Raw genomic sequence first — 26,457 nt, 5'->3', positions numbered from 1 at the left:
CGATACTCTTTCACGCAAACTACAGTGTTATAAATAAATAAATTAACTATACGGTAGGAGCAGAATCTTTGAACTTTTAGTTTTTGTGTGATTTGGTACATGAATGTTAGAGGGATGCCAAAGGCATGTAGTGTGCCAATTAAGGTAGCAGTCTAAATTGTACAAACTCTGATTTTATATGAAACTATTTGTATGAACGAGCTACTTTTAATTACACACGGTGCCATAAAGTCAAAATGCATAAACTTGACATGGCAAGGTTTCCCTTTAATTACGGTGTCTTTAACATCACCTGCAAAAAAAATTCCATCTCCTTGCAAAAGTCACATTTTATATACAAATTCAATTGAGAAAAAACACAATGTTAAAACTGTCATGTCAGGTTTATGAGGGTTCAACTTTGGCTTTCAGACACTAAAACTTTACCGTCAGCGTTCACATGTGTGGTGTAATTGTTGTATTTCATATTTTGGTTCCAGATCCTTTAAAGTGGTGATTAATCATGGATGTGGGTGTCAAACTGGAAGGTAGAAAAAAAAAAAATGCAGCCGTGCATACCTTGTACTGTATATTTGGTGCCGTTTGGTGGATTGTGAAGATGTAAAGTAGTTAATGGACCTTGGGCTCGATGTACACTAGGGGGCACCAGTTACCAAAAAGAAGAGGCTTTTGCAACGACGTAGAGCAGCTGAAAAAATCCTTCTCACCGTTCTTCACTAGAATTATCCAAATCGTCCTTGGATCAAACCTGTGAGGTCAAACTTACCTTCCTTTGTCCAGAAGAGGCCGGCTCCCGTTGGATGTGTGACAACTATCAACCAGACTGTGATGAATCAGAGACATTTGGCCGCGGCTGAGACACCTGCTGCCGAAGTCTGATTGGACGACCTCTGGCTGACCCTGAAACCTCTCCTCTCTCTGTACAGAGCCATCCTCCTCTTCCTCCTCCTCCTCCTCCTCCTCTGCTCTCCGTTGCTTGGTGCCATGTCTTTGCTCTACATTGTACTTGCATTCCTTCGAAAATGAATAAAGAAGAGAGAAAAAGAGAACAAGATGAGAGAGTGAATCCCTCTGTTTGATCTCTTCCATTATCTGTTTGTCTTTATTACAGCTGGAGTCCTCGAGGCCCATAAACGATGAAGAAAACTGCAGCTGATGCTGTATTTTCCAATTATGAAAAAATAACGCAGTAGGGTTTGTTAAGGAAAATTAATCTATTAATACACTTGAAAAGCCAAGTGTATTAATGCAATTGTTGCTCATCTATTGCTGAATTTAGGTTGTTTGTAAGCAGGGGACACAGTTATTAATACAAATCCCCAAAAGAGCTTTAGTTTCTCAGATACCCAAAGTAGAACAAAACATAACCATGTTTTTTCATCATTTTGAGAATGATAAATATTTTATACAGCAAAAAGTAATGAATATAATCAATATATTGACTAAACCCATAGGCGAAAAACCACTCTGAAGATAGTGTTGGGTTGGTTGGATTTAGTTCAAATTTGCACTAACAGGGCTGATATCTGCCCTACTCCTCAAATCAATATGATAATCAAATATGTGTATTTATTATAAAACTAGAGCCGAGAGGCTTTTAAATACAAAGTTATCAGAGGTGGAAATTACACTACATTTTAGAAGAAAGTTACTTTTACTTAAGGTAACATACACCGATCAGCCATAACATTAAGACCACTGACAGGTGAAGTGAATAACATGGATTATCTCGTTACAATGGCACCTGGCAGTGGGGGGGATATATTGGGCCAGTGTAAGGATGTGAGCGACTTTGACGAGGGTTATATTGTGCTGGCTAGACGACTGGGTCAGAGCATCTAAAGAACTGCAGCTCTTGTGGGATGTTCCCGGTCTGCAGTGGTCAGGACCTACCAAAAGTGGTCCAAGGAAGGAAAACTGTTGAATGCTGGTTCCGATAGAAAGGTGTCAGAACACACAGTGAGGAGCAGTTTGTTGCGTCAGGTTGCCCGTGCTGTCCTAATGTTATGGCTGATCGGTGTATGATGATATGTTAGCACAGTTCAGGCCGTCACATTGATTAAGAAACTCTGTAGAAAAACAATGAAGGTGGTAAGCAAAGTATAGTAAGCAAAATATGTTAAGTGAGGAGTAAAAAGCATTTTTTCATGTTAACGCCGACAACTCCCAGACCGGACAACGCCGTGGTAGCGAACTGTCAATAACCGTGGTAGCCACGCCCTAAATGATCCCCTGCTTCATGGCCTATTTGACTCTAAATGGGACCATAATTTACTAAATGAACATCATGCTGTATTGAAGAAGACTTGAAACTAGCGATTGAGACCATAAACTCATGTTTACAGTGTTTACTGAGGTAATAAATCAAGTGAGTAGTAGGCTCATTTTCTCATAGACTTCTATACAATCAGAGGAGTCGCCTCCTGCTGGCCGTTAGAAAGAATGCAGGTGTTGCTGCCTGTACTGACCCCAGTTTTATGACTGAGAATCATGGGAGGGGGGGTTGGAAGGGACTGGGAGCTTGAGCGGGCGTGAAAAAGTGGAGGGGTCCCAAACTGCCTTCTGAAAAATGTGGGGGGACATGTCCTCTGTGTGTCCCCCATTAAATTACACCCGTGTTTATAAGCAGAAGTTTGGCGTCTCACAGCTGAGAGAAAAAGTTTGGTACATGTTTACGCCATCTGTATTAAAAATACCACAAACATCATACATTATTTCAATGAAAGGGGAGTTCAATAATGTAGTTACCATGGTGATACTATACCCTGCCCTCTGCTGGGTTTCTGTTCTCCACAACAGATGCTTTTGAAGTTAAACACAGCCCAGTCTTTTTCAGAGGCATTGATGCTGTCCTCCGTGTGAGGGCATGTGGGTGTGAAGATCAGTGCAACAGCACCAAACAAAGCTCAAGGAAGCAACACATTCACAGTTTACAGGTATAGACGTGCAGCTATCGACTGCACTTATGAGCATCTGTTTTCAGACATTGATCAGGAGCATCCATGGAGGGAGAACAGAGAAGAAACGCTGCTCTGTCTCTCACTCACTCGCATGATTCGAAGGTGTTGAGACACAGTGTGACCATAACCCCGAGCACAGAAATACATTTACAACAAAAGGGCTTAAAGAGATTTAAATTTACATTCTGAAATTGCCAAGAGAAGTCCTGATCTTTAATTGAATGGAATACTGAAGCATGACATCCAAGAAACCCCAAACTTTAAGAATTGAATCGTTCTTGTGAAGAGAAATGGACTGAAAGGTTTTAGAAGGTCCGAAACACAGCTACAGGAAAGGTTTGGTTCAAGTCAGAACTACAGTTTCTATTAGTTCAATTTTTTTCCACCCCAAACTGTGAATGCTTTTACATTATTGACCACTAAGGGATGTGACTGAAGTTATTCCAGATGTTTGACAAACTTTGTTTTACGTCTGTGAGTCAGATTCGTAGAAGTAGTCGTTGAGATTTATTTGCAGTAATACAAACCGAAAGTTTCATCTTCAACTGTAACCACTTTTTTAAAGGAACAGTGTGTAGGGTCTGCTGGTATCTAGCGGTGAGGTTGCAGATTGCAACCAACTGAAGCCTCTACCGTGTGCCAAGCATGTAGGAGAGCTACGGTGGCCGACATGAAAACGCGAATTGCCCTCTGTAGAGCTAGTTGTTGTAAAAGTAGCGTAGGTCATCTGGAGCAGAACCAGTGCGTAGAGTGTGTGTGTACGTGGGAAGTGAGTGGTGAAGCAAGAGAGAGTTATCGACTTCGGCCCAAGCAGGAAAAGTTAAAACAGTGGTTTGTCTGTTCTGGGCTACTGTAGAAACATGGCGGCCGGCTCCGTGAAGAGGACCAGATCAGACTGTGGTTGTAACGGGCAGCTTCTGGGTGTAAATGTCTAACTCTCAGTGAACTTCTCCTGAATAAATAAAGGTGAAAGAAAATACATTAAAGAAAACATAATTATTAATATTATATTCTATTTCTGCCAATAGATCCCTGGCGTAAATGTTACACACTGTTCTTTTAAAGGGACTCTATATAAGAATCAGAAATTGCTTGTTAACAGTGACATCTGTGGCCGTTAAGTCAACGACAGGCAGCGTCCTGTTGCTCTCGCTTGTGTTTGCACTAAGTAGACGAGAGCGAGCATTGTTGGCGTTAGCGGACTCCATTTTCTAACCGAATATTTGCTGTGGTTGCACACTGTTAGCCCTGTAAGTGGAGCTGAAAATAAAGCTGCTCGCAAGCGCGCATGTTATCACATCCGTTGGATTTTCCTGGAAAAAATGGCCCGGATTCTTCACATTAAAATCAGTCTACAGGCTGATAAAGGAAACCCAGAAAGTCATGGAAGGTCTCACTTTTTAGGTTAAGTTACAACCTGGCAATAAAAAATATATAAAAAAATGTTTATTGTTGTAAAAACTTACATACAGTCCCTTTGAAGTGTGACCTTTATGTCAAATTAATAAATTAATTAACTGTGACAGTTTATTCTTGACCTTTGAAAAAAAATCTTACCTCAAAGTCCAGATTTTTTTTTTTCAGAGCAAACTCCATCTGCTGGGGAAGATAATAAGAGCTTTACTTCACATAGCACGGCCTGACGAAGCTCGACCTTTCTGCCTCTTCTGACATCAAAGAAAGAAATGAGGGTAAAATGGCATTATGTTTATTAAAAGCAGGTTGATCCATTCAAACATCCTAAAGCAACGTACACTGACCGATCTCATGCCGAAACAGCAGCTGACGGTAAAAGTACCGTCCCTACTTTGTAAGAAGCTACGTTAGAAAAGTCAGCGATCACTGCCACTTGTACTGTATTACAATGCTCATCATGAGAGACGCAGGAGAAAGGCATGTTTGTTTCTGAGCCCAAAAACGCCCAACAAAGTAACAAATCTCAATGTAGCGGTCAGTTATTCATAAATTATAGCATGAGTGAGCCAAGATACAACGCGGATAAACGGAGGAGGAAAAATAAATAAACCTCTTGATAATAACAACAACATGGAAACTAATCAGAAGACTTAAGGCTCATTTGGGACCTGAGGATTTCATACATACGGTGTACACAACAATGCCGTTGTTACACACTTCTCACGGAGGAGGAGGGGAGGAAGGTAAGACATCAATTAATCAACACAAGTCTGCTGTTTTACAGTGGATGCGATGGGACACGCTGCGTATTCTCACAACGACACAACAGGTGCAACTGAACCACGTCGGCTCAATATACCTTTGGTTACAGTCAGTTTTCATGGCAACTCCGAGGTCTCGATGTAATGTGGCGTAACGTAAAAAGCATGAATGAAATCCAGGCAAAGTTACAAAGGTCCCAAATTGTGGTTTGTCATAAAGCGATGTGGCTTAGCTCCCTGTTTGTGGCAGGGATTAGTAACAGTTGGTTTTCCTTCTTAGACAGTGCAGGAAGTCTTGGCTTCACCCATTTCTCGACTTAAATACGACTTCACTCACATAAATATGAGCTGTGTAACGTCTCTCCTCCAACCTCGGTAAAATCCCAGCATCCAAGAAAAGTCCAGAGGAACACACAATATCCGTTTAACAGAACCTGCACAGTCCCAACAGAGAAAAAATATACACGTCATAATGTGTGCATCACACACCTACTGAGCCTCCGAGGTTAAAACCACATGAGAAGATCCACAGGTTGGAAGGGAGCAGAGAAAGAAACATCTTCAAAGAGACTGCAGTTGAGTCACGGTGTCCTTCCTTCTTCCATAAAAAGCAACTTCTGAAAGAGCCAGTTCCTTTTTCAATAACTCCTTCTTTTAGAAAGGTGGAGGAAAAAAGATTCTTCCTCACAAAAGAGATCTTTGTAGAAAGAAGAGGAAGAAAGACGCGGTAGGGAAGAGGGGAAGGGAGCAGGTGGATATGCAGCTGTCAGCCTCTGGTTGTCTCTGACCTGCTGTTTTCTCCTCTTACTGTAACAAGCAGCCGGAGTGCCGGGTTGATGCAGATGTTTGTCATAGTGCCGTCCTGGCTGTGAGGATTAACGCCACGAGGTTGACCAGGGGAAACGCAGAAGAGTCCGGGGCTGCTCCCGTCGCTATGGAGCCTGAAATACACAAACAGATCAAAATCCAACAACTTCGCTCCTCTGGTGTGTCCAGAAATGTTGCTCTGGAAACACGTCACGTTCATTATTACAGTAAAATAATAAACCATTTTCCTGTATGCTGTTTTCTTATTCTTCTGGGGAAGTATGTTTTTATTATTAAGCGGAATAAAAGGAACTATTATGATGACATACTATTAGGGAAAATATCGATTAATTTAATTATTTTGACTGCTACTGTAATTGTGATATTAGAGGGAATGATAATTGTTACATAATTATTCTCATTTTCATTGAAAGGTACAGTGCAGCCCTACATATTATCATGATGACATACTCTATCTACTTACAATCAGCTTTCATCCACCTATATTCATTTGTTAGTATTTATTTTATTATAATACTATGCATTTCCTTTTTATGATCATGATTATTCTTTTTTACAAATTTAAATATATTTTATTTTCCACTCACTTATTTCCTTAACATTATTATTATTATTATTATTATTATTATTATTAACATTTTGTATACTAAATTTTGTGTTTGTTTGTCTGTTTCTCCTTGCTTTTATTTAATTCCATTTATTTATTTAGTATGTATTTATTTCTTTTTCTTTCCCCTCACAGAAAAATCTTGTTTTTGGATTTATGAATATGTTATGGCATGTCCTCTGGCTTATTCATTGATACTGTATGATGAAATGATTCTGGATCTTGGAGAACAGAGTAGATGTGTGATCTAAGTGAGTCAATAAATAGAAATAAAAACTTTTATTCTGTTTTCTTATTCTTCTGGGGAATACTTTTTTTTAAATAATTTAGCAGAATAAGGCAAGCTATTATGATGACATACTGTCTCACAATCAGCTTCCATCAACCTATTCATTTGTTAGTATATATTTTATTATTATACAATGTATTTCCTTTTTTTATGATCATGATTATTATTGTTTTTACAAATTTCACTTTATTTTCCACTCACTTACTTACTTACCATTATCAGAATAAATATTATTACTACTATTTTGTCTGTTTGTTTGCCTGTTTCTCCTTGCTTTTATTTTATTTTTCTTCACTTTCTTGCTTTTATTTATTTATCTATTTTTCTTTCCCCGCACATAAATATATTGCTTTTGATTCATGAATATGTTATGGCGTGTCCTCAGGCTTATTTATTAATACTTTATGATGAAATGATTCTGTATCTTGGAGTACAGAGTACATGTATGATCTAAGTGAGTCGATAAATAAAAAGTAAAATAATAAAAAACACAGCATTTTTTTTTATGCTGTTTTCTTATTCTTCTCAGGAAGTATATTTTGTTTGTTTGGTTTTTTCTCCTTGCTTTTATTTTACTTTATTTATTTATTTTTTCTTCCTTTTATTTTTTATTTTTTTTCCCCCTGCACATAATATTGCTTTTGGATTTATGAATTTGTTATGACATGTTCTCTGGATTATTCATTAATACTGTATGATGAAATGATTCTGTATCCTGGAGAACAGAGTAGATGTATGATCTAAGTGACTGTTTTCTTATTCTTCTGGGGGAGTATGTTTTATTATTAAGAGGAATAAGGGGAACTATTACGATGACATACTGTCTCAAAATCAGCTTTCATCTACCTATTACTCTGTTAGTATTTATTTTATTATAATACAATGCATTTCTTTTTTATGATCATGATTATTTTTACGAATTTCACTTTATTTTCCACTCACTTACTTAACATTATCATTATTATTATTACTAATATTTTGTCTGTTTGTTTGTTTGGCTTTTTCTCCTTGCTTTTATGTTATTTATTTATTTTTTCTTCCTTTTATCTATTTATTTTTCTTTCCCTCTCGCATAAATATATTGCTTTTGGATTTATGAATATGTTATGGTATGTCATCTGGCTTATTCATAAATACTGTATGATGAAATGATTCTGTATCTTGGAGTACATGTTTGATCTAAGTGAGTCGACAAATACAAAAATAAAAATTCTTCTGTGGAAGTATGTTTTCATTATTAAACGGAATAAGGGGGACTATTATGATGAAATACTGTCTCACAATCAGCTTTCATCAACCTATTAAATTGTTAATATTTTTTTTATCATAATACAATGCATTTCCTTTTTTATGATCATGATTATTATTTTACAATTTTCAATTTTCTTTCCACTCACTTACATACTTACCATCACCATTTTTATTATTACTAATATTTTGTCTGTTTGTCTTTTTCTTCTTGCTTTTATTTTATTTATTTATTTTTTCTTCCTTTTATTTATTTATTTATTTATTTTTCTTTCCCTGCACATAAATATATTACTTTTGGATTTATGAATATGGAATATTTATCGATAAAGTATGATGAAATTATTCTGTACCTTGGAGTACATGTATGATCTAAGAGAGTTGATAAATAAAAAGTAAAAAACAAGCCAATTATAAAATACATGTGTGTGGTGTGAGTACACATATATGTCTACAGATGGCACTGGTACGCTGCGCTCCTTTATGGCTTTCAAGGAGTCAGACTGTAGACGTGTGGGCACAGCAGCAGACATAGTTTGACTAAAAGAAGAAAAGAAAATACACTCTTAAACAACCAGCTACTGCGAAATATTCTTCGCATGTCTGAGCCCATTTTGTTGTTTGATGATATGTATATTTAAGAGACTGTATTTTTTTACAGCCAAGACAACTGTAAACAAAACATTTATCCATAGCTTCAAAGAGAAACGGCTTATTTGAAGACTCACCATTATCTACTAACATTTAATGGGGGGAAAGAATATACCTCATGGAAGTGTCAGAGATAACCAATTTATCTAAAAAGAGCAGCCTGAAAAAGACCACAATGCATTGTAGCTACAGAACATGTTGTGTTCACGGTGCATATCTTAACACTCACACATTGGGTCTTTTTGATTTAGGGAGACAAAAAAAATACTTCCTCATATGCTCGAAACACCAGTGTACGGGTGTTAGACTCATAACTAACTCTTAATCTGTTTTTGCAGTGACTTCTCAGCGCTGTCCCACCTGCTATCTTGGGGATGGTAATCTGGCGGCTGCTGCTGCCCTCCCCTCCCTCGCTGAAGGGTTTGATCTGGATAACGTAGTCCTGGTTGACCGGCAGCGACAGCTCCAAGGAGGTGGTGTTGGTCTCCACCACACTGGGTCGGCCGTGTTTGTCCTGGCTGTACATCACCTGGAAGAAAGCGTGGAGGTGAAGGATGATGACAAATGTGAGGAATGGCAGGAAGCCACTCCAGATACCATGCATCATGTGAGTGGTTTCACAGTGTCCTTGTTGATGCGCTGACAAGAAAATCAGAGCTCTAGCTTGTGTTTCTTTCAGACGGCTCTGGGAGATGTAACGTGCTGCCTCTGAAACTAACAAGGATGAATGTGACTGTAGAATATGTGCACGTGGCTGTGATGGACCACCAGAGGAGAAGGGAGCGGCACAGATAAGGGGAATGTAGAGATGCATCAATCCAGTCGGCTGCAGCTCGACTCTGAACTGTGGATGCATCTGCCCGTTTCACCACACAGTAAGCGCCCCGCTCTCAGGAGACCCCTCCAATGTAATGAGAATAACATATTCTAAACGTAGGAGGCTGCAAATTAACGTCTGAACACTATTTTTTAGATCGATAAGCCGAATAGCACTTCAGAGGGATTCATAACCTAAAAATGCAATTTCTGAAGTAATCATTAGAATATGTATTATGCATATGATGCTGCAATGACAAGTCAAATGTCATAATCTGGGATGGTGATAATCAATCTACCGGTAACACGTATATGACTCCCCTCTTGAGAAACAATAGGCAATTTGTGGAGGACTTAATTTAACAAAATGAAATGAATAAGCAGCTACATGTCACACGGTGTGATATGTAGCTGCATATTCATTTATTGTGCTCAAGTGTGATTCACACCACCCCAACTTCAGTATGAAGTAGTTAGAACGTGGCGGCTTACTGCACTTCCAAATTAAATGCAGTTAAAGCTGCAGATGGTAACTTTGAGCAAATGTGATGAAAAGTTATTTTTATAAAACGGTCATTATATCCTGACAGCAGTACAAAATCCTTTTCCTCTGTCTCCTCTTAGTGCTCCTAAAGGCTTTTTCAAGATTCCACCGCGCCAAAAAACAACTAAATCAGAGCCGAGGAGTCTCTCAAGCAGCTGTCAATCACTGCTTGCGAAACTCACAAACTCCGATCAAACTAGGCAGCGCTGATCAAATATGAATTAATATTCTGTTACTGTAATGCCTGTAATGAGAAAGTGTGTGACCCGGCAGCCATGTCGAAAACTGTCGAATCAAAGCCAAGCACTGTCCACCAGCCGGAGCACACTTTCTCATTTTACAGCTAAACAGTCCACTACAAGATGTTTCTGGAAACATTTGAGGAGAGAAATAGGTATTACAGTAACAGAATATTGACTCACATTTGATCAGCGCTGCCTAGTTTGACCGTTTGGTCGGAGTTCACGAGGTTCGCGAGCAGTGATGGACATCTGCTTTAAGGACAGCTACATTATTTGTTTCACAGATTATCTGTCTCATGCACTACTGTCACGATATAGTGAAATATAGTGAAAATGAGATTTATAAAAATAACTGGTAACACCTTATAATAACCATCATTTATTAATGGCAAATTGATAGTTCATTAAACTTAGTAAATAGTTATTTTACTGTTAAAAACAAGGCAAAAGTGAGCATGGCTCACATCCCCGCGCTCGCTGCTTGACCTGTACTAATGTAGGGCATTTTTTGAAAAATGTAATAAATGTTGGGCACCCTGGACTTCTAACAACCAAAAGGCATAATTACACAACACTGTCAACTATCATACCAAATTTGAAGTTCCTAAGTTAAATAGTTTCAGAGCTCTGCTCCGGAAACGAAAGTGTGACACGCGGACGGACGGACGGACGGACACGCGGAGCGCTATATACCCCCGACTATGGGGGTATATACGGGGGTATAATTAGTAAACATTATTAATTATCATTTTGTTGTTTGTTAACAGTAAAATAACTATAAACTAAGTGTAACTAACTATCATTTATAAATGATGGTTATTATAAAGTGTTACCAAATAACTTTTTTTTTTATCATACTTGCTCAAAGTTCCAGACTCCAGCTTTAACTCCACGGTGAGAAGTTCAGCTGCTTCCTCACTTATCAGCAAAATCAGTGTACTGTATTCATAAATGAGTGCAGCCAAAACTGGCAAAGAAAAAAAGTGCTCTCATATGGAGTAAATGGAGCAAGTGACAGTCTGTCATTCTCTGTTATTCTATAAAACCACTCAGTCGTCGGAGCTGCAGCCAGTCCGGTTTAACTAGTGTAAAAGTTTCCCTGCGTCGTACCTTATATCCTGTGACTTCTGACTCGTTCTCCAGAGCGTGGACTTGGTCCCACTTCAGGATGACCTTGGAGTTGGAAGTGTTCCACATGATTTTGACCGGGGCTTGACTTGGCGCTGGAGGAGGACAAAGAGGAGGAAGAGGAGGAGGGAGAAAAAAACACAAACCCCCCCTCGGTCGATAAACTGTGAAGTCCAGAATCAACTCAGCATGAAGGAGATTTTCTCATTACCAGTTTATCATGCCACTGTTAGGAGAGAGCAGGAATATATGTGTGTGTGGGAGTGAGTGTGTACGGCTGTGTGAGTGTGATATATTAAACCTGTGATATATTGAATGTATATTATTAGCCTATATGAACATAAGGTGCTACTCATCTGTCAAAGCCCTGTGGGGTTTTTAAATGCCACAGAGGTTATTGCTTCGATGAGTGTTGTTTGAATCTTGGACGCACACGTGTACGCTCACTGACACGCAGGTGACGTATAGGAAGAAAAGTGTGAAACAACATAAAGAGGTAACGTTTATAGGAAATGTCTCAGCAGGGAACATCTCATCATTCTCTCTAGCGAGGCCTGCGCGTCAAATCGTACAAAGTGATCGTAAATTAAACTGGCATTTACATCACAGATTTGCCGCGTCTATCAAGTGACAGGAGTAATACATGAGTCATGACGTCCCTCAGTTTCACACTCATCGGTGCAAGAAGTTTCTTGTGTTGTTTAACTCTGCAATGGGAATTTTTCTATACCGTCTCGTATGAACCTCCGCGGGGTAAATGTGCATCGGTACATCCTGCATGAATCATCACCGTCCTGCATTATTATAAACTATAGTGACCTGATTATGGGTCATCCAGCCTCGCTCCCTCTTCCTCTCCTCACAGTTCTCATGCATTAGCTCCATGTTGTCAAGACGTGTAGTTGATGCGGCTGCTTCGACATACAGTACGTCGAAGTTTGCTTTTCTAAAATCAATATTTTCCCCAGCCATCGCAGCGTGTTTTTGCGCAGCAGAAAAACAACGTGGAGAGCATCCAGACGAGCCGACGCATGGGACGGTACCGAGGAAGGGTGGTGAGAACGAGGGTGCTGTGATTGAGAGAGCGAATCATCTACCAGCTATTCTGTTAGAAAACAGGGGCGAAACTGGTTGTTTACTAATGTGTGATGTTACGCAGTCAATGCAGTCCAAAGGGGCGTATCGGCATGGGAACCATACGTTAAGATTACCAAAGCAACTGTGAACTAAAAACAAAAGTCGTCTCTCCAGGTTACATGGTGGAGAGGAGGTCGTGTTGCTCAGGCTCTATCTGTTTGGCAACGCCTGGAAGCTGCTCGACGTCCTCCTGGATCCATATTCGTATTATATGTATGAATTTTTGTCATATGGATTGTCTATGTTGTATTTTCATTATGTTGTTACTCTGTAGACACGACATCTACTGCACGTCTGTCCGTCCTAGCAGAGGGATCCCTCCTCTGTTGCTCTTCCTGGGGTTTCTTTCATTTATTCTCCCTGTTAAAAGGGTTTTTTTCTGGTTACGTTATTCCTCATCCGATGAGAGGGTCGTACAGTAAAGGACAGAGGATGTCGTATCCTGTACAGATTGTAAAGCCCGCCTCAGGCAGATCTGTGATATTGGGCTATACAAAGAAAATTGACTGTTTCTGTTTTCTGAATCTGACAGGCTATGATATGAGTAAATAATAAAATATTCAACTACAGCAAGTTTTGTCTTTAAGCCTTTTGGGCATTATCTAAAGTAATAATAAGCATCCAAAATGATGTAAACCTTCAATTTTTCTTGGGGGGCTGACCTTGAAGGTATAAAGAAAACTATATACGGCGTTGGAGGCTCCGGTTCATTCCTATGAGAGTTGCTCAGTGGCGCATGAAGACAAAATGGCTCGACTGCCGAGTGATAAAGTACCCAGATCATCGGGCCATCTTCCGCATCCACTGGGCCCGTAGAGCAGGCGCGGTAGCATTTCCTTTACCTCCGCCTCCAAGCCCTCGGTCTGGGTCTCATTCACATGAACGGAGGAAGAGAAATAACTCTGGATTTGGCTGTTAGTGCAACTTTTACAGTAGTTTACAACTTTTAGGTCCTGATGATTTAAATAAGGGCTATTAGAGTGTTCATACTGAAGAGTTGATTTGCCTCAGACGTCTCTTTCCCAATGTAAGTCTGTGAGAAAAAGTATTTTTGGGGCCCAATGGCATCATGTGACGGACATCGTTTGGCCACTACGAAAATTAGCTTCAAAGCCCGGCGCTCTTACTTGGGGGAGGACGCCCAAACCCCCCGCCACTCCCCATACCCCAATGGCTGCACAGCACCTAAGCCCTCTAAAAACATGGATGACGTGCAACAAGGGTCCCCCGGCCGGGACTCCAACCGTGGGCGTGGCAGTTAAATAAATAAAACGGTTAACGGATAAACAAGAATCCTCCATGTGGTGCCTTTAAGGTGCTCCTGTGCGGTGAATATTTCCTATTTTCACATTAATTACCAAATGGACGATGCACCACAGTCAGTCCCCACCCTACAGTATACTGAGAGTCCTTACGTGGTTTCTTGGTGGTGACATTGACTACGATGCTCTGTGGACCCACTCCGGCTCTGTTATAGGCCCGCAGGGACATGTAATAGGTACTTCTGCCCTCCAGGTCCCTGATGAGGACTGAAGTCTTATTCCCCACCGTCCTGATCACGGTGGCTGTGTCCTGCTTCTTCCTCTCACCCCAGTACTGCAACTAAACACACACAACAAACACACAGATTATACTTAATCAGCTCGCATCGTTCCGTCTGTAATTGCACTACTGTGGGCCTGAATCCTGGAGGGCTTCACGGCGCTCATACACTGTATGAATAATTATATAGACACCAATACAAAAAGGTCATCGTATCGTTATCCAAGATATAATGCCACTGCTTATAGCTGTTGGCACTGTCCACTACATTAGTACAATCCCTATTATGTGGGCATGTGTTGGTTCTGACCTCGTAGCCCAGTATGCGTCTACGGTTGTTGCTCCAGGCCAACGGCTTCCAGGTGACCTCCACCTCCGACGCTGATACGCTCTTCGCCCTCAGCCTCCCCGGAGCTCTGCTGGGCTCTGAAAGGCACATGGGATAGTCAGGATGAGGAAGAGGAGGAGGACACGGATTCACTACACCCACGTCTAAGGAATGACTTATTGAATGTACTGTGTGAGGAGGAGGGAGTCCTGGAAAGACAACGTTACAGACCCTGAAAACTGTCGTCCAAATCTTCTCTGTAACAATAAGTATTCATCAATAAATGTGCAATAATTTAGTTCAGAAAAAAATGTATTAAGTGTTTACTAGTCATAAACTCATCTGATCTACCTCCTCAGACTGTGTGGGTGTGGATTGATCAGATTAGTTTGACAGTGCTGTCTCTCCACAGCAGCAAACAACTCCAAATGTCACCAAATGTTGGTACAATATTGCTGAATCCCGATTGGTGCGTGGAAATGAGTCCAGCCCACCTCGAACCGTTGAGAAGAGCTCAGACAGAAATGCGAAATAACCCAAACTGTTTTAACTTTGGCAGAAATGTTGTGTATTCATGTAGGACCACATTGATCACATTAAAGGGATAGTTCAGGTGTTTTGAAGTGGGGTTGTATGAGGTACTTTCAGTGTATTACCAACAGTAGATGACGGGCGGCACGCCTCCAGTTTGGAGAAACAGACAAGAGTTACCGGCACAGAACCAAAGCAATGTACAGCTGTGGACGGGGCCGGCAACAAAACATATTTGAGCCACCTAAAAAATCAATATCAGTTTAAGTGTACGCTATATTTAGATATTTTCACTGGTTTACCTCGCCGTCAGACAGCGATACAGTCCAACGGGGAACTGAAGCCGTTATCTATGCTCTCACCAAAGACTCGCCACCAGACTCCTCTGAAACAAGAATCGGTCAAAACTGAGTATGGACCGTGGCTGGTCCGTGTATGGTTAGTTCAAAGTCACACAAATAGCACAAATTAACTAACGGATCGAGGCAGCGGTAGACCAGAAACCCCCGCGAGGTAAAATTACAGTTTTTTTCAATGGAGTCTGGTGGCTTTGGCGAGAGCATAGATGGATACAACGGCTTCAGTTCCCCGTTGGAAAGGGCTGTCTGATGGTGAGATAAAGCAGTGAAAATATTCTAAATATAGCGTACGCTTAAACTGATAGTGATTGTTTTTAGGTGGGCCTTTCTTTTAGGTGGCTAAAATACGTTTTGCTGCCGGCCCCGTCCACAGCAGTACATTAGTTTGGTTCTGTGCGGTAACTCCTGTCTGCGTCACCAAACTGGGGGCGTGTCGACCGTCATCTACTGTAGGTAATACACTGACTATGGATAAGTACCTCATACAAACCCACTTCAAAACACCTCAACTATCCCTTTAAGAAACTGTTTGGGAAAATAAGTTTTCTCAGGGTGTTTGGAAACAGGATTTGTTCACTTTTAGTGACAGTTTGAAATTGACAAATGTCAACCTGAGAGTTGGTCCATTTGTTTTTCATGCATGGCTTTGCAGAACTCTCTTCATCTTGCAATCAACGACTAAAACCAATCTGATCTGTAATTACTGGCACTGTGTAAGTGTTAAGCTAACACATGCGTCGCTGTATAGTTGTAATGGTACACACCTTCCTCCGCTGAGTAGATGGTGGTCACCGGACTAAAAGGGCCTTCTCCCTTGTTGTTGTAAACCCCGACTTTGACTTGGTAAGGGGAGTAGGGAGGGATGCTCTCGTTCTTGAAGACGTATCTGGAGGCATCCGGGGACGTGACAGCAGCCTGCATCCAGCCCTGCGCCCCGAGTGGGCGGAAAGCCACCACGTAGCCAAAGCCCGGACCGCTCTGCAGCTCCTCGGGAACGGGCTAAGGAGGAATGAGTCAGAGGAATGACTCAAGATGACTGATCTTAAAGATATTAATACCTACAAGAAATGCAGCTATGCACAGATTAGGGCACATAAGGAGGAAAAGTGCTGAGGGCGGTACTGTACTTGCAAGCCTTGCATGAACTTATCACTCTGTCTGCTTAAGAGCTTTTATACTGAGGAGAAATGAAACGGAACGATCCAAACAGAGCTGTAAAGTTATTCTTTATTCTGTTTCAATTTCACATTTAAAGAAATTAACAACAAACTAAAGTGAAGTCAGAAATATATTAACATTCGTGTCCATTACTGTTGTGTTTGGTATCAATATTAACAGGTTTATATATCGTATATTTCATATTTACATGTCAAATTTGTGTTGTTTTTTTTAAAATGAATATCAACTCCAAACAAAAATGTTACGTATGTAAATACAAGTTTACCTCCCAGGTGATGACCAGCTCTGAACGTCCTCCGCCGCCGCCGTTCACTCTGGCCGGAGTCACTCTGGGAACTAACAGATCAACCACAGCGTTAGAAGAAGTACCAGTCAAGTATCTGTAGCAGTACTCTGTTGCTCACCACTAAATTACCAGAGTTGGAGGTATTTAATTTATTCAATATTTATTGTCAACTTATTTAAGTCCAACATATTCAGGAGTTAGACCTTTCTTAAATTCCTACTTTAAAGAGTACTCCCCCGATTTAACGTTACACTGATCTGACGCTGTCGGACTCACGATGGACAAAGATACTGGCCCAATCCCAACGTCCACTCTCGCACATTTCCGTAAGTCCGCATTTCTGCAGACTTTGCCTGAGGGAATTACCCACAATTCAAAGCTTTGTGACGTTATGGTGCCTTCAAATGTGTTCTTGTTTACCGTGTTCACGAAAAGAATCCATATGAACGTCCCCTCATGTCGTATTGACGACCTCGTGAGTGGAACGTTTTAAGATTAATCACGATTAAATATTTTAATTGATTGACAGCCCTAGTTCATCCATATAAATGTTTGTGTGTACATGTGTACTTATCTATGGATATGGATATGGATAAAAACTCTATGTGTATGGTTTCTTATTTACGCATTTGGAGTGGGTGATTTAATTGTAAAATGTCAATTGAAATCTCTTTTTAATCGACTCCTTTGACTAGATTTGATTCACGTTGGTTCTGGAACAAATATAGGGTCTATTATGTGTATTTTCTATGCACTGCCCTAAAGCGGGCTTGTTTTTCCCCTCTCTCCACACACTCAGGTGAAACTGTCTGACTAAGGCTGCCAGGCGTCAACATATTTATTGTGTGTTTAATTCATTCATGTGTTGTGCACCCTGAGGAAGAATTCTCTGAAATGCACTGGTACAACGCAGCACTTTGAAGGGATGTAATTGCAGTCCTGAAGTAGGAGTTCTCTGTATATATACAACGGGCATAATTTGCAAACAATTGTTGTCGATGTTGGCAGCAGAAGAAACGTTAAGGAGCTTCTGATACGTACGCATTTCTTTGGTGCGGGCCTTTTTGGAGGGTTTGCTGGGCTCTCCCGTTCCTATGCTGTTGGTTGCCAGGACTCTGAACTCGTAGTCCACCCAGGGACTCAAGTCAACGACGGTGGATGACAGCTGCTTCCCCCCGAGCCGCTCCAGAACTGAGAGACATCACAGAATACCTTTCATCAAAACCCTGCAAAGATCTGCCACTGAAAGTTAGCCAAGCTGGTGATGTGTTATTTACTCTCACTTCATGTGTGGTCTTTGAAACGGATACCAGTCACGTCCCCCCCACGATCTTTTTTATATCTACTAACATCACATTTTACACTCAGACTGTGAGATGAGATGAAACCGGCCTACCCGTGGTAACGGCCTGCCAGCCGAGAGAGAAGGGCGTCCTGGCCTGGATGGTGTAGCTGAGGACGGGGCTGTGGTTGTCCATCCCGGGTCCCCAGGACAGAGAGGCAGTGGTCTCTGTCATCTCAGTCACCTGACAGTCCACAGGGGGGCCGGGGGGACCTGGAAGCATAATTAGTCACAGGAGGATATAAACTGTAGAGATTAATGAAGACGAGAAGCAGAAGAACGAGTGTGTGGGCCGTAATTAGAGCAGATGTAACAGACTGATTAGAAAGAGAGTTTCAGGACGAGAATAATACCGCCCTACAATCTGTCCAAACACTGAAAGAACAAAAAAATATAAAAAAAATAGGAACAAAACAACACATTGTTATGTTTTTTTTTTTGTTAAGTGCAGTTTATTGTTCTACAATTTAGCACATAAAAAGATCATAACATGCCCTACAGCAGTGGTTTCCCATGTGGCGGTTTGCAAGGTGAATCAGAGAGGTCACGAGACGATCAACAGGATAGGAAGGAAGAAAATACCTGAATATAACTTTCTGCATTTTCTTTTCTAATCGTTGCATTTTTTGATAGTTTAACTTCCTCTAAAGATTCAAATGAAAAAGTCTAAGGATATTGTCAGGGAAAAATCACAAATCCACAATGAATGAATGTATGTAACCTGTGACGAGGAGTCATAAGTAGCCTGACCCGCTAGATGGTTTGTTACACAGAACCATCTGAGAAGCCGTCATTGGATGTTGAGTTTAATTTTCACTATACAAACACAGTCATTTTAAGCCCAACCATGTTGTTTTTTCCTAAAATAAAGTGGAGTTGTTGCCTAAATCGTTCCAAAAATTCATTCAAGTAGGTCTAGTATTATATGATATGATTTTATTGAGAACCAATCTATTGTAAATTGATTATTTATTATCTGGAATGATTATACCTGGTTTTAGTATTAGACACTATTGTCTTTTATTACCTTTTATTATTTTAAAGAACTACTGTCTCACACTCAACATGTGAATTTAAGCACGTTAATGCATGAGTGTATGTATGATCCATGTTTGATGCGTGTATGTACATTGTGACTTTGGTATGTTGTGTGATGAAATTTCCCTGTGGGACAATGAAGTATATCTTATCTTATCTTATCTTCAACCTAAGCAAGTGTTTTTATTTGTATTCACAACATTAATCACGTGTTTACTTCGACCTTAAAGTGACGAGAACGTGTTGGCCATACTGTCAGCTGTTGTACTTGTGTTTACATTCTTTGCCAGTAGATGGTTTGTAGTAGAAATGGCTTCGCTAAATGTAGCTACAGCGGCGATGTGTGTAAACAGACATAACTCGTCAATGCAGAACAACAAACGTGACTTCAAGGTTTGATTCTTTTTCTAACATCCTCACCTCTGACTACCACATCAGTGGCAATAGACACGCTGTCCACCTTGGTCTGAACGGCACATGTATATTTCCCAGCATGCCTCAGTTGAATGTTCCGGATCATGATGTCACCGGCCGAGCGCTGTCGGTGCAGAAGTTAGGAGAAAAAGACGACAAAAAGAGTAAAGAAAAACAGCAAAATGTTAGAAAATTGAAGTAAAAGTACTGCAGAAACAAGAGCAATGTCACAGTGATTTAATTTTATTACATAATGGAGGAGAAAAGGTGCAACACAAGTCCAGGGACGCACCAAATGACTGAGCGAAGGCTTTAGTGATCATTTATAAGGACAGCTCTTTGTGCTGTAGCTGCTCTCAGCTCGATCCCTTTTTATTCCCTCTGATTCAATTTAATCTGCAGACAACCATTCAATGCCAAATGCATTATTGGCTTTGAACTTTAAAGTTATAATGTTGCGTTGATATCTTATCTATGAAAGTAAGGGCACTGTGGAACGGTAAGAGACTCGATAATTACTTTGATGCATAATCAGGGACGTTTTTATAAAAGATAAAAGTTCAGTTGCTGCAAGTCATTCACTCTTTGAAACTCTCCCTGCCATCATTAAAATAATGTAGCCGGGGATGGAGCGGGTCACAGATCGCTCACTTTGGAACATTTTATATACAGCATGAAAAAAAAGAAGCTCTGAGTTTGCTTATGAAATCAAGTGAGACTGTAAGAAGTCCTACAAAAATAAATTTATCATATGTTGAGTGGCTTTTAGTCATAGAAGAAAAGGTAAATGGCATTCTCGGTCTCTTGCAGGTCACGTCTGTATATACAAGACTTTATAAATTGCATAAATTGCTTTATGTTAAGGCGGCCTTGTCATGAATTATAGGGTGTTGGGTTACATATGGAAGTTTTTTATTATTATTTGAGAACCCCTTGAGATGTACCATGTGGTCTTCAAGGGGACAATAACACAATATAAGCACAATTTAAACATTTAACAAAAAACTAAAATAACAACAAGATAATTAGACAAAAGTGTAATTAATACAAATGTGACACAACTAGTCAAACAAAATACAAAACTAACATCAAATAATAAGTAGGGCTGTCAATCGATTCAAATATTTATTCACCATTAATTGCATGATTGTCCAGAGTTAATCGTGATTAATCTGTTCAACATGAACCTTAAAGGGAGATTTGTCAAGTATTTAATTATCAACATATAGGCAAGTGAGGCAAGGAGTAGGCAAATATGCTGCTTTATGCAAATGTATGTATATATTTATTAAATTACTTATTATTTAATCAATTACCAACACAAAACAATTATAGATAAACCCTCACAGGTACTGCATTTAGCATAAAACAATATGCTCAAATCATAACATGGCAAACTGCAGCCCAACAGGCAACAACAGCTGTCAGTGTGTCAGTGTGCTGACTTGACTATGACTTGCCCCAAACTGCATGTGATTATCATAAAGTGGGCATGTCTGTAAAGGGGAGACTCGTGGGTACCCATAGAACCCATTTTCATTCACATATCTGGAGGTCAGAGGTCAAGGGACCCCTTTTGAAGTTTGGAGCGTTATTTAGCATTACATGGTTAAAACCAATGGATTCATCAGGTTTTCTAGTTTCATATGATGCCAGTATCTTCACTCTAACTTTAAAACTGAGCCCGCTATAACCTAAAAATCACAAGTTGCCTTAAAGAAATTAGTAGTGTTAAAACAAATTTGCATTAACGCGTTATTATCAAGTTAACTTTGACAGCCCTACTTATAAGACGTACAAAATAAGAAGTTCATACTCAAAGCACAGCATGAACATGGATCATTCATTTACAGTTTTATAGAAAAAGATTAATGTCAGTGAGTAAGTAATGCAGTCATAAAACGTAATTAAAGAGGTATTATTATTTACGGACATGTACAACTGATCCTATAATAACAAGTGGAAAGATGAGATAGTTGAAGAAGCTATAAACATAAAGGCTTTCTTAGCTATTGACTTAGAGACTGTAGGAACAGAAAAAAGAGCTGTGTAGAGAGTCTCAATTGATGATTAGAGGAGAAAAGTACCATAAGCTGTTTCTAATAGTAATCAGGGTAATTGAAATGTTTGCATTTAAAAAATAAAGTGTAGCCAATGTGGCTGTCTTCTTATGATGGCAGCGGGCTAATTAAGAGTTTCGTACATTGTGAAATGATGGGTTGTGAATGGACAGCCAAGAACTCTATTAGTCTATTAGCAGTAATAGAGTAAACTCTATTAGTAGTCTGCATACTTCAGCCTTTTAAGTAATATAAGTGTATATCAGACCAAAAATATTCAGCATCTTATTTCAGTTGGAAAGTGTATTTCAGTTTGTTCTCTACAGTCTGTGGTTAAAATGTCTCCAAATGAAAAAACTTTCCAGATAGACACGAACATGAGTCTCATCACTTTACCAATCACAACCCTAACAGCAGTGTGACTGCAGCTCTGGTAGGAACAATTAGCCCGATAAACGTGCGCGGAGCGTGTCTCTATTTGGAGCTGCAAAAATGTTCTCAACTCAAACAGTGAGGTCGGTGTAAATATCGCTGGAGGCACACAGCTTTCCTATCATTCAACACTTGGAGGATGCAGCGTATTCTCTACCAGCAGACTTAAAGGAAGCTGTTTCACATGATGTGATTTTTAACCGTTACTACTCTGTGTCATCATTTCAACAGTGAATTTGAAAATAACATTAACCCATGATATACTATAATTGTGCCAAATCTGTTTCCATTTCTGAGCCGTGGAGCTGCCCGCACATAATCAGTGGTAAAATCGCTCAGCGCTGGATATGCCATTGTTTTCTTTTGGGAAGACGCACCGCTCGAAGTTGATTATTACGGAATGATTTCAACTTTGACCTCAGTTGCCGCTGACTTTTCAAAGCGCAACCAATGAGATAACAACTGCATCTGTTGTTGTTGCTGCTGTTGCCTAGAAACAGTGACTATGTGTGCATGCACAAAATATTCTGGTTTTTGCCATTATTCCGAAAAAGACAATGGTTGCGTCCGAAATTTCATACTAACATGCTATTTAGTACGCAGTGCATCCAAAAAGATACATACAGTACTACTGTTTATTCATACAAAGTATGTTGAACGATAGTACAACTATTGAGTATGTAGTGCACAATATGTGATTTCGGACGAAGCCAATATTCCTACGTATTCCTAAAGTGTTTACATGGCTTATGAAAATGAAAATTCCTGTTTACATGCAACCATGAATACTCCGATTAACAAAACCGGTGGCGGACGCGTTCGACCGTGCGAAAGCAGCCTCCCTCTTTCTTTCAATGTATACATGTCAAAAGAATGCTCCTAAAACCTGAATAGTATCAGCATATCCCACATGTCTTAATTGGAAAATGCTTCATTCGGATTAAAGCCTTGTTCAAAATATCCAAACAGAATATGCTGTTTACATGATTCGTATCAAACGCAGAATACTGTCATGTTTTGAATAATAGTGGAATTTTATTTGTGCATGTAAACATAATCAGTGAATTCAATTCAGTGAACTCAATCTTTGTGTACTTTTTGATGGAATATCATACCTGTGCTTTGCTTTGTCTCTGCGAGGCTCTGTGCCCGACCTCGCGGTGAGCGAAGATCAAAATTCTCATCACGTGAAGGCAGCTTTATGCAGCGCTCAAGAGTTTGTTACTTGATTTCTACTCAAGATACCTTAAGGTATTAAGTAATGACTCACTCAGCTATTTAAAATTGATATTCTCCAGTTTACTCTGTGATGGATCGAAGAGGCACATTTCATCTCTATTTGTAACAGATATTTGAACTTTGAGAAAGTATTCGAGTGTAAAAAGTCAAATCAATTCACACATTTAGGGGAGCAGTACTTAGATCTTACACGAGCTACACTGATGATGCCTTCACCTGACGTACAAGCCAATGACTCACTGCTATATGTTACAAGTTTTAACCTCCTTGACTTCACAGCTATTAGTCGAGAAAACTGAAAAGCATGTGTCATAATCAGGAAAAGTTTAAGTAACGCGACCATTCATTATCAATATGTCAAAAGTTTATCCACCACCGCGTCTCCACGTCGGCGTGGGTTTGGTGCGGAGGAGTCAAGTGTTTGAATGAACTGCAGAGCTTCATGCAATTATAAAGCTCTTGTTGTTGTTATCGTGCCGGATGAAAAAAAAACCCCAACAAGAGGTGATAAAGAAGCTAAGGCCTCATAATTGCTTTTCCTAATTAAAAGAGAAATAATATTTGGTGTTAGATGATCAAATGTAATGCATGGCTGAACATTGCATAATGAATCAGTCGGTTGCTGCTTTTTGTCAATGGAGGAGGTGTTATTAACAAGCACAACAGGCAAACACAGAGCTCTTGTTTAGTCCCATCCGTATGATTCATCATGAACGAGCGTTCAATACTTCGCCCCTTAAAGGATGAAGCTGAAATGAAGCTGTAGAGGAACGAGACGTAAATGTGTTAACGATCGTTGTAATGGAGTTCAAATAGCTCATTTCCTTATGAGTCACTCTAAACTACTGGATGTACTGTACGTAACATTTCATCTCTAATAGGAAGTAGAGAATGATGTTCAGAGTATTTTAGAGAGTGTAACTATTTACATACGGCTTCACTTTGAGCATCTTCAGATGCTGGAAGCTTTTTTAAGTGGTAAAGTCATAAGCACAGAGGCACCACATTCAATCTGTCAAGAGGAGATAGAAGTACATGTTGTTTTTTTATCTCAGGAAATGTTACTTGGTAAACACAAGAATCCGGTGATTCAAATATATTTTGTAGTTCAGCTTTGATAAAGTGTTCAAAGGTAATTTAGAAACCTGTGTGTTCCATTACTGAAGCACACAGTTATGAGTTTGATTCCATGTGTTTTTACCCTGAAGACACAGAGGACCTAAACAGGGCCGTAGCCGGAGTTTAGAAGTTAGTAAGGTCCAGAAGGTTTTCTTTTAATGGATAATATTAAGCGGGGGGGTCTGGGGTCCTCCACCAGGACATTTTAAGCCTTAACCAACTCCTGCATTCTGGTGAGTTTTTAAGCACCAATTTATGGTGGAAATGTCTTTATTTATGTAAAGGAAAACACTAAATTCAGGCACCAGGTGACCATTTAAAATATAAAATATAATGGAATATAATGCAGTAAGGCTCTCAGGCATTTATTCTCCTGTAGATCAACTTTTGTCATTTAATAACATGTAGGCATGATTAACTCCTCCCTCTTCCTTTGCACTTTAAATGTGCACGTGGCACCTATTCACAGTCAATCGTACTGAAGCCTACATCAATTCATTTTAATTAATTGATAAACCCCTGGAGTTTAATAGCTCATATGTGTTTCAACAAGATTTCTGCTCGTATTCAAAAAGTTCTGCACATTCAAAACATATTCCAGATCTGCATGTGTTCTCTGAGAAGTCGAGAAAAAAAGTTGTAAAATTTTGAGGAAAAACTATTATATATTATAACACTATTATAATATTACAAGAATACCTGTGTGGGACTCTGGTCTCTGGAGGAGACAAAATTTAGGGAAACTGTGTGCTGCTCGGAGCGCTCAGCAGCTGATGACATTATCATCATCGGTAACAGAAATCAAAGATAACATCAAATAGCAAGTAAAGAACAGAGCATCAATAGTTTTTTAATAATATCTTCTGATAGCTTACTGTGCATACTGTATATCACAAAGTACGATCTTAGTCTTCATATAGTTTTTGGCTGGACGGCAGAGGGCCAACCCTACAAACGCCGAAGTCTGTCACTAACTGACTGAGTGATGAAGTCGGACAAATGTTGGAGTTTAATCATTGGCCGTTGCTCTTTCAAAATGAAAAGGCGGGAACAGTATTTTATGCAAATTAATCCGTCCAGCGCGACGCGTCCGGCTCACGAAACTTGGACCAAGTTGTGAAACTAGGCGATCTAGTTCTAAAATGAAAACAGATTCAGCAGCAATGGCATTGTAAGCGCCTTTTACTACTGCCAAGTTTATGTTTATTGTTTGGATAATATTATTTGCTGAAGTTCAATGAGAAATATATTTCAGTTAAATGTGAGAGAATATTGTGACTATATACTGTATGGTGTGATTCCTCCCTGTATTTGACCACTGTTAATTTGAGTTTCATCCTGTGCAGCTTCCGTACACATGTGACAAAGGGACAGGAAGTGAATTTTATTGTGAAATGACTTTTATTGCGAAAGGTTCTGTTGTAAATAAACGAGTTACCGGTGGAGCAACACGGTTGTTTTACCGTTGCCGTTGGCGTTGGCGTTGCTACCGGGCCGACTCAACGCGTAAAACATTGTGTTGTCGTCCTTGAATTGTGGTTATTGACAGAAAGTAAGTTAAGACGAAGATAGAAGTATGAAGACTAAAGATAGCCACTACAGGTATCATCGCCTATATCTCGCTTAAAATGTTTTTCAGAAGTAGATTTTGGTGGATCGTTTAGACGGAATAACAGAAAGTATAAGAGCAGACCTCCATGTTGTTTCCTCTTTGAAACGGCGAGCAGAAAACTAGGGGTACGTCACCGCTTGAACTGCCCGTTGAGTGGAGCAGCGCATCCCCTAGTGTCCTTGCCGGACCTGGTGGACGTGTACCCCTGGATTTAACATTATAGACACGACCACTGACTATTAGTGGAACAATTTAGCCACAAATTGACAAACTGACCGAACACGGTCCAGACATGTACTCGGTTTTGACCGAGTCTTGTTGTGCTGTGCAGAGCGCACTGGAGACACCG

At 39.9% G+C, this 26,457-nt stretch overlaps 1 protein-coding gene and 1 long non-coding RNA gene across 4 annotated transcripts in view; one reads left to right on the top strand and one right to left on the bottom strand.

Annotated features, from left to right (window-relative positions):
- The window catches only part of LOC141773278 (uncharacterized), a 376,505-nt gene that overhangs the window by 142,950 nt on the left and 207,098 nt on the right, over positions 1–26,457 (top strand). The gene's annotated exons all lie outside the window — the stretch shown is intronic.
- The window catches only part of cntn3a.1 (contactin 3a, tandem duplicate 1), a 356,340-nt gene continuing 334,538 nt past the window's right edge, over positions 4,656–26,457 (bottom strand). For all 3 annotated transcript variants that reach the window (XM_074645147.1, XM_074645149.1, XM_074645148.1), the window contains 10 exons: positions 19,653–19,770; positions 18,249–18,407; positions 17,894–18,043; positions 16,832–16,902; positions 16,152–16,386; positions 14,480–14,595; positions 14,043–14,229; positions 11,473–11,585; positions 9,121–9,289; positions 4,656–6,078 (listed from right to left, as the gene is read on the bottom strand). In XM_074645147.1, the coding sequence (XP_074501248.1) occupies positions 5,987–6,078; positions 9,121–9,289; positions 11,473–11,585; positions 14,043–14,229; positions 14,480–14,595; positions 16,152–16,386; positions 16,832–16,902; positions 17,894–18,043; positions 18,249–18,407; positions 19,653–19,770 (1,410 nt within the window). In that variant the 3' untranslated portion in view covers positions 4,656–5,986. The remainder of the gene's footprint in view (positions 6,079–9,120; positions 9,290–11,472; positions 11,586–14,042; positions 14,230–14,479; positions 14,596–16,151; positions 16,387–16,831; positions 16,903–17,893; positions 18,044–18,248; positions 18,408–19,652; positions 19,771–26,457) is intronic.

The sequence above is a fragment of the Sebastes fasciatus genome, chromosome 8, assembly GCF_043250625.1.
Source record: "Sebastes fasciatus isolate fSebFas1 chromosome 8, fSebFas1.pri, whole genome shotgun sequence".
Taxonomy (NCBI): domain Eukaryota; kingdom Metazoa; phylum Chordata; class Actinopteri; order Perciformes; family Sebastidae; genus Sebastes; species Sebastes fasciatus.
This window is presented reverse-complemented; position numbering and strand designations above follow the sequence as displayed.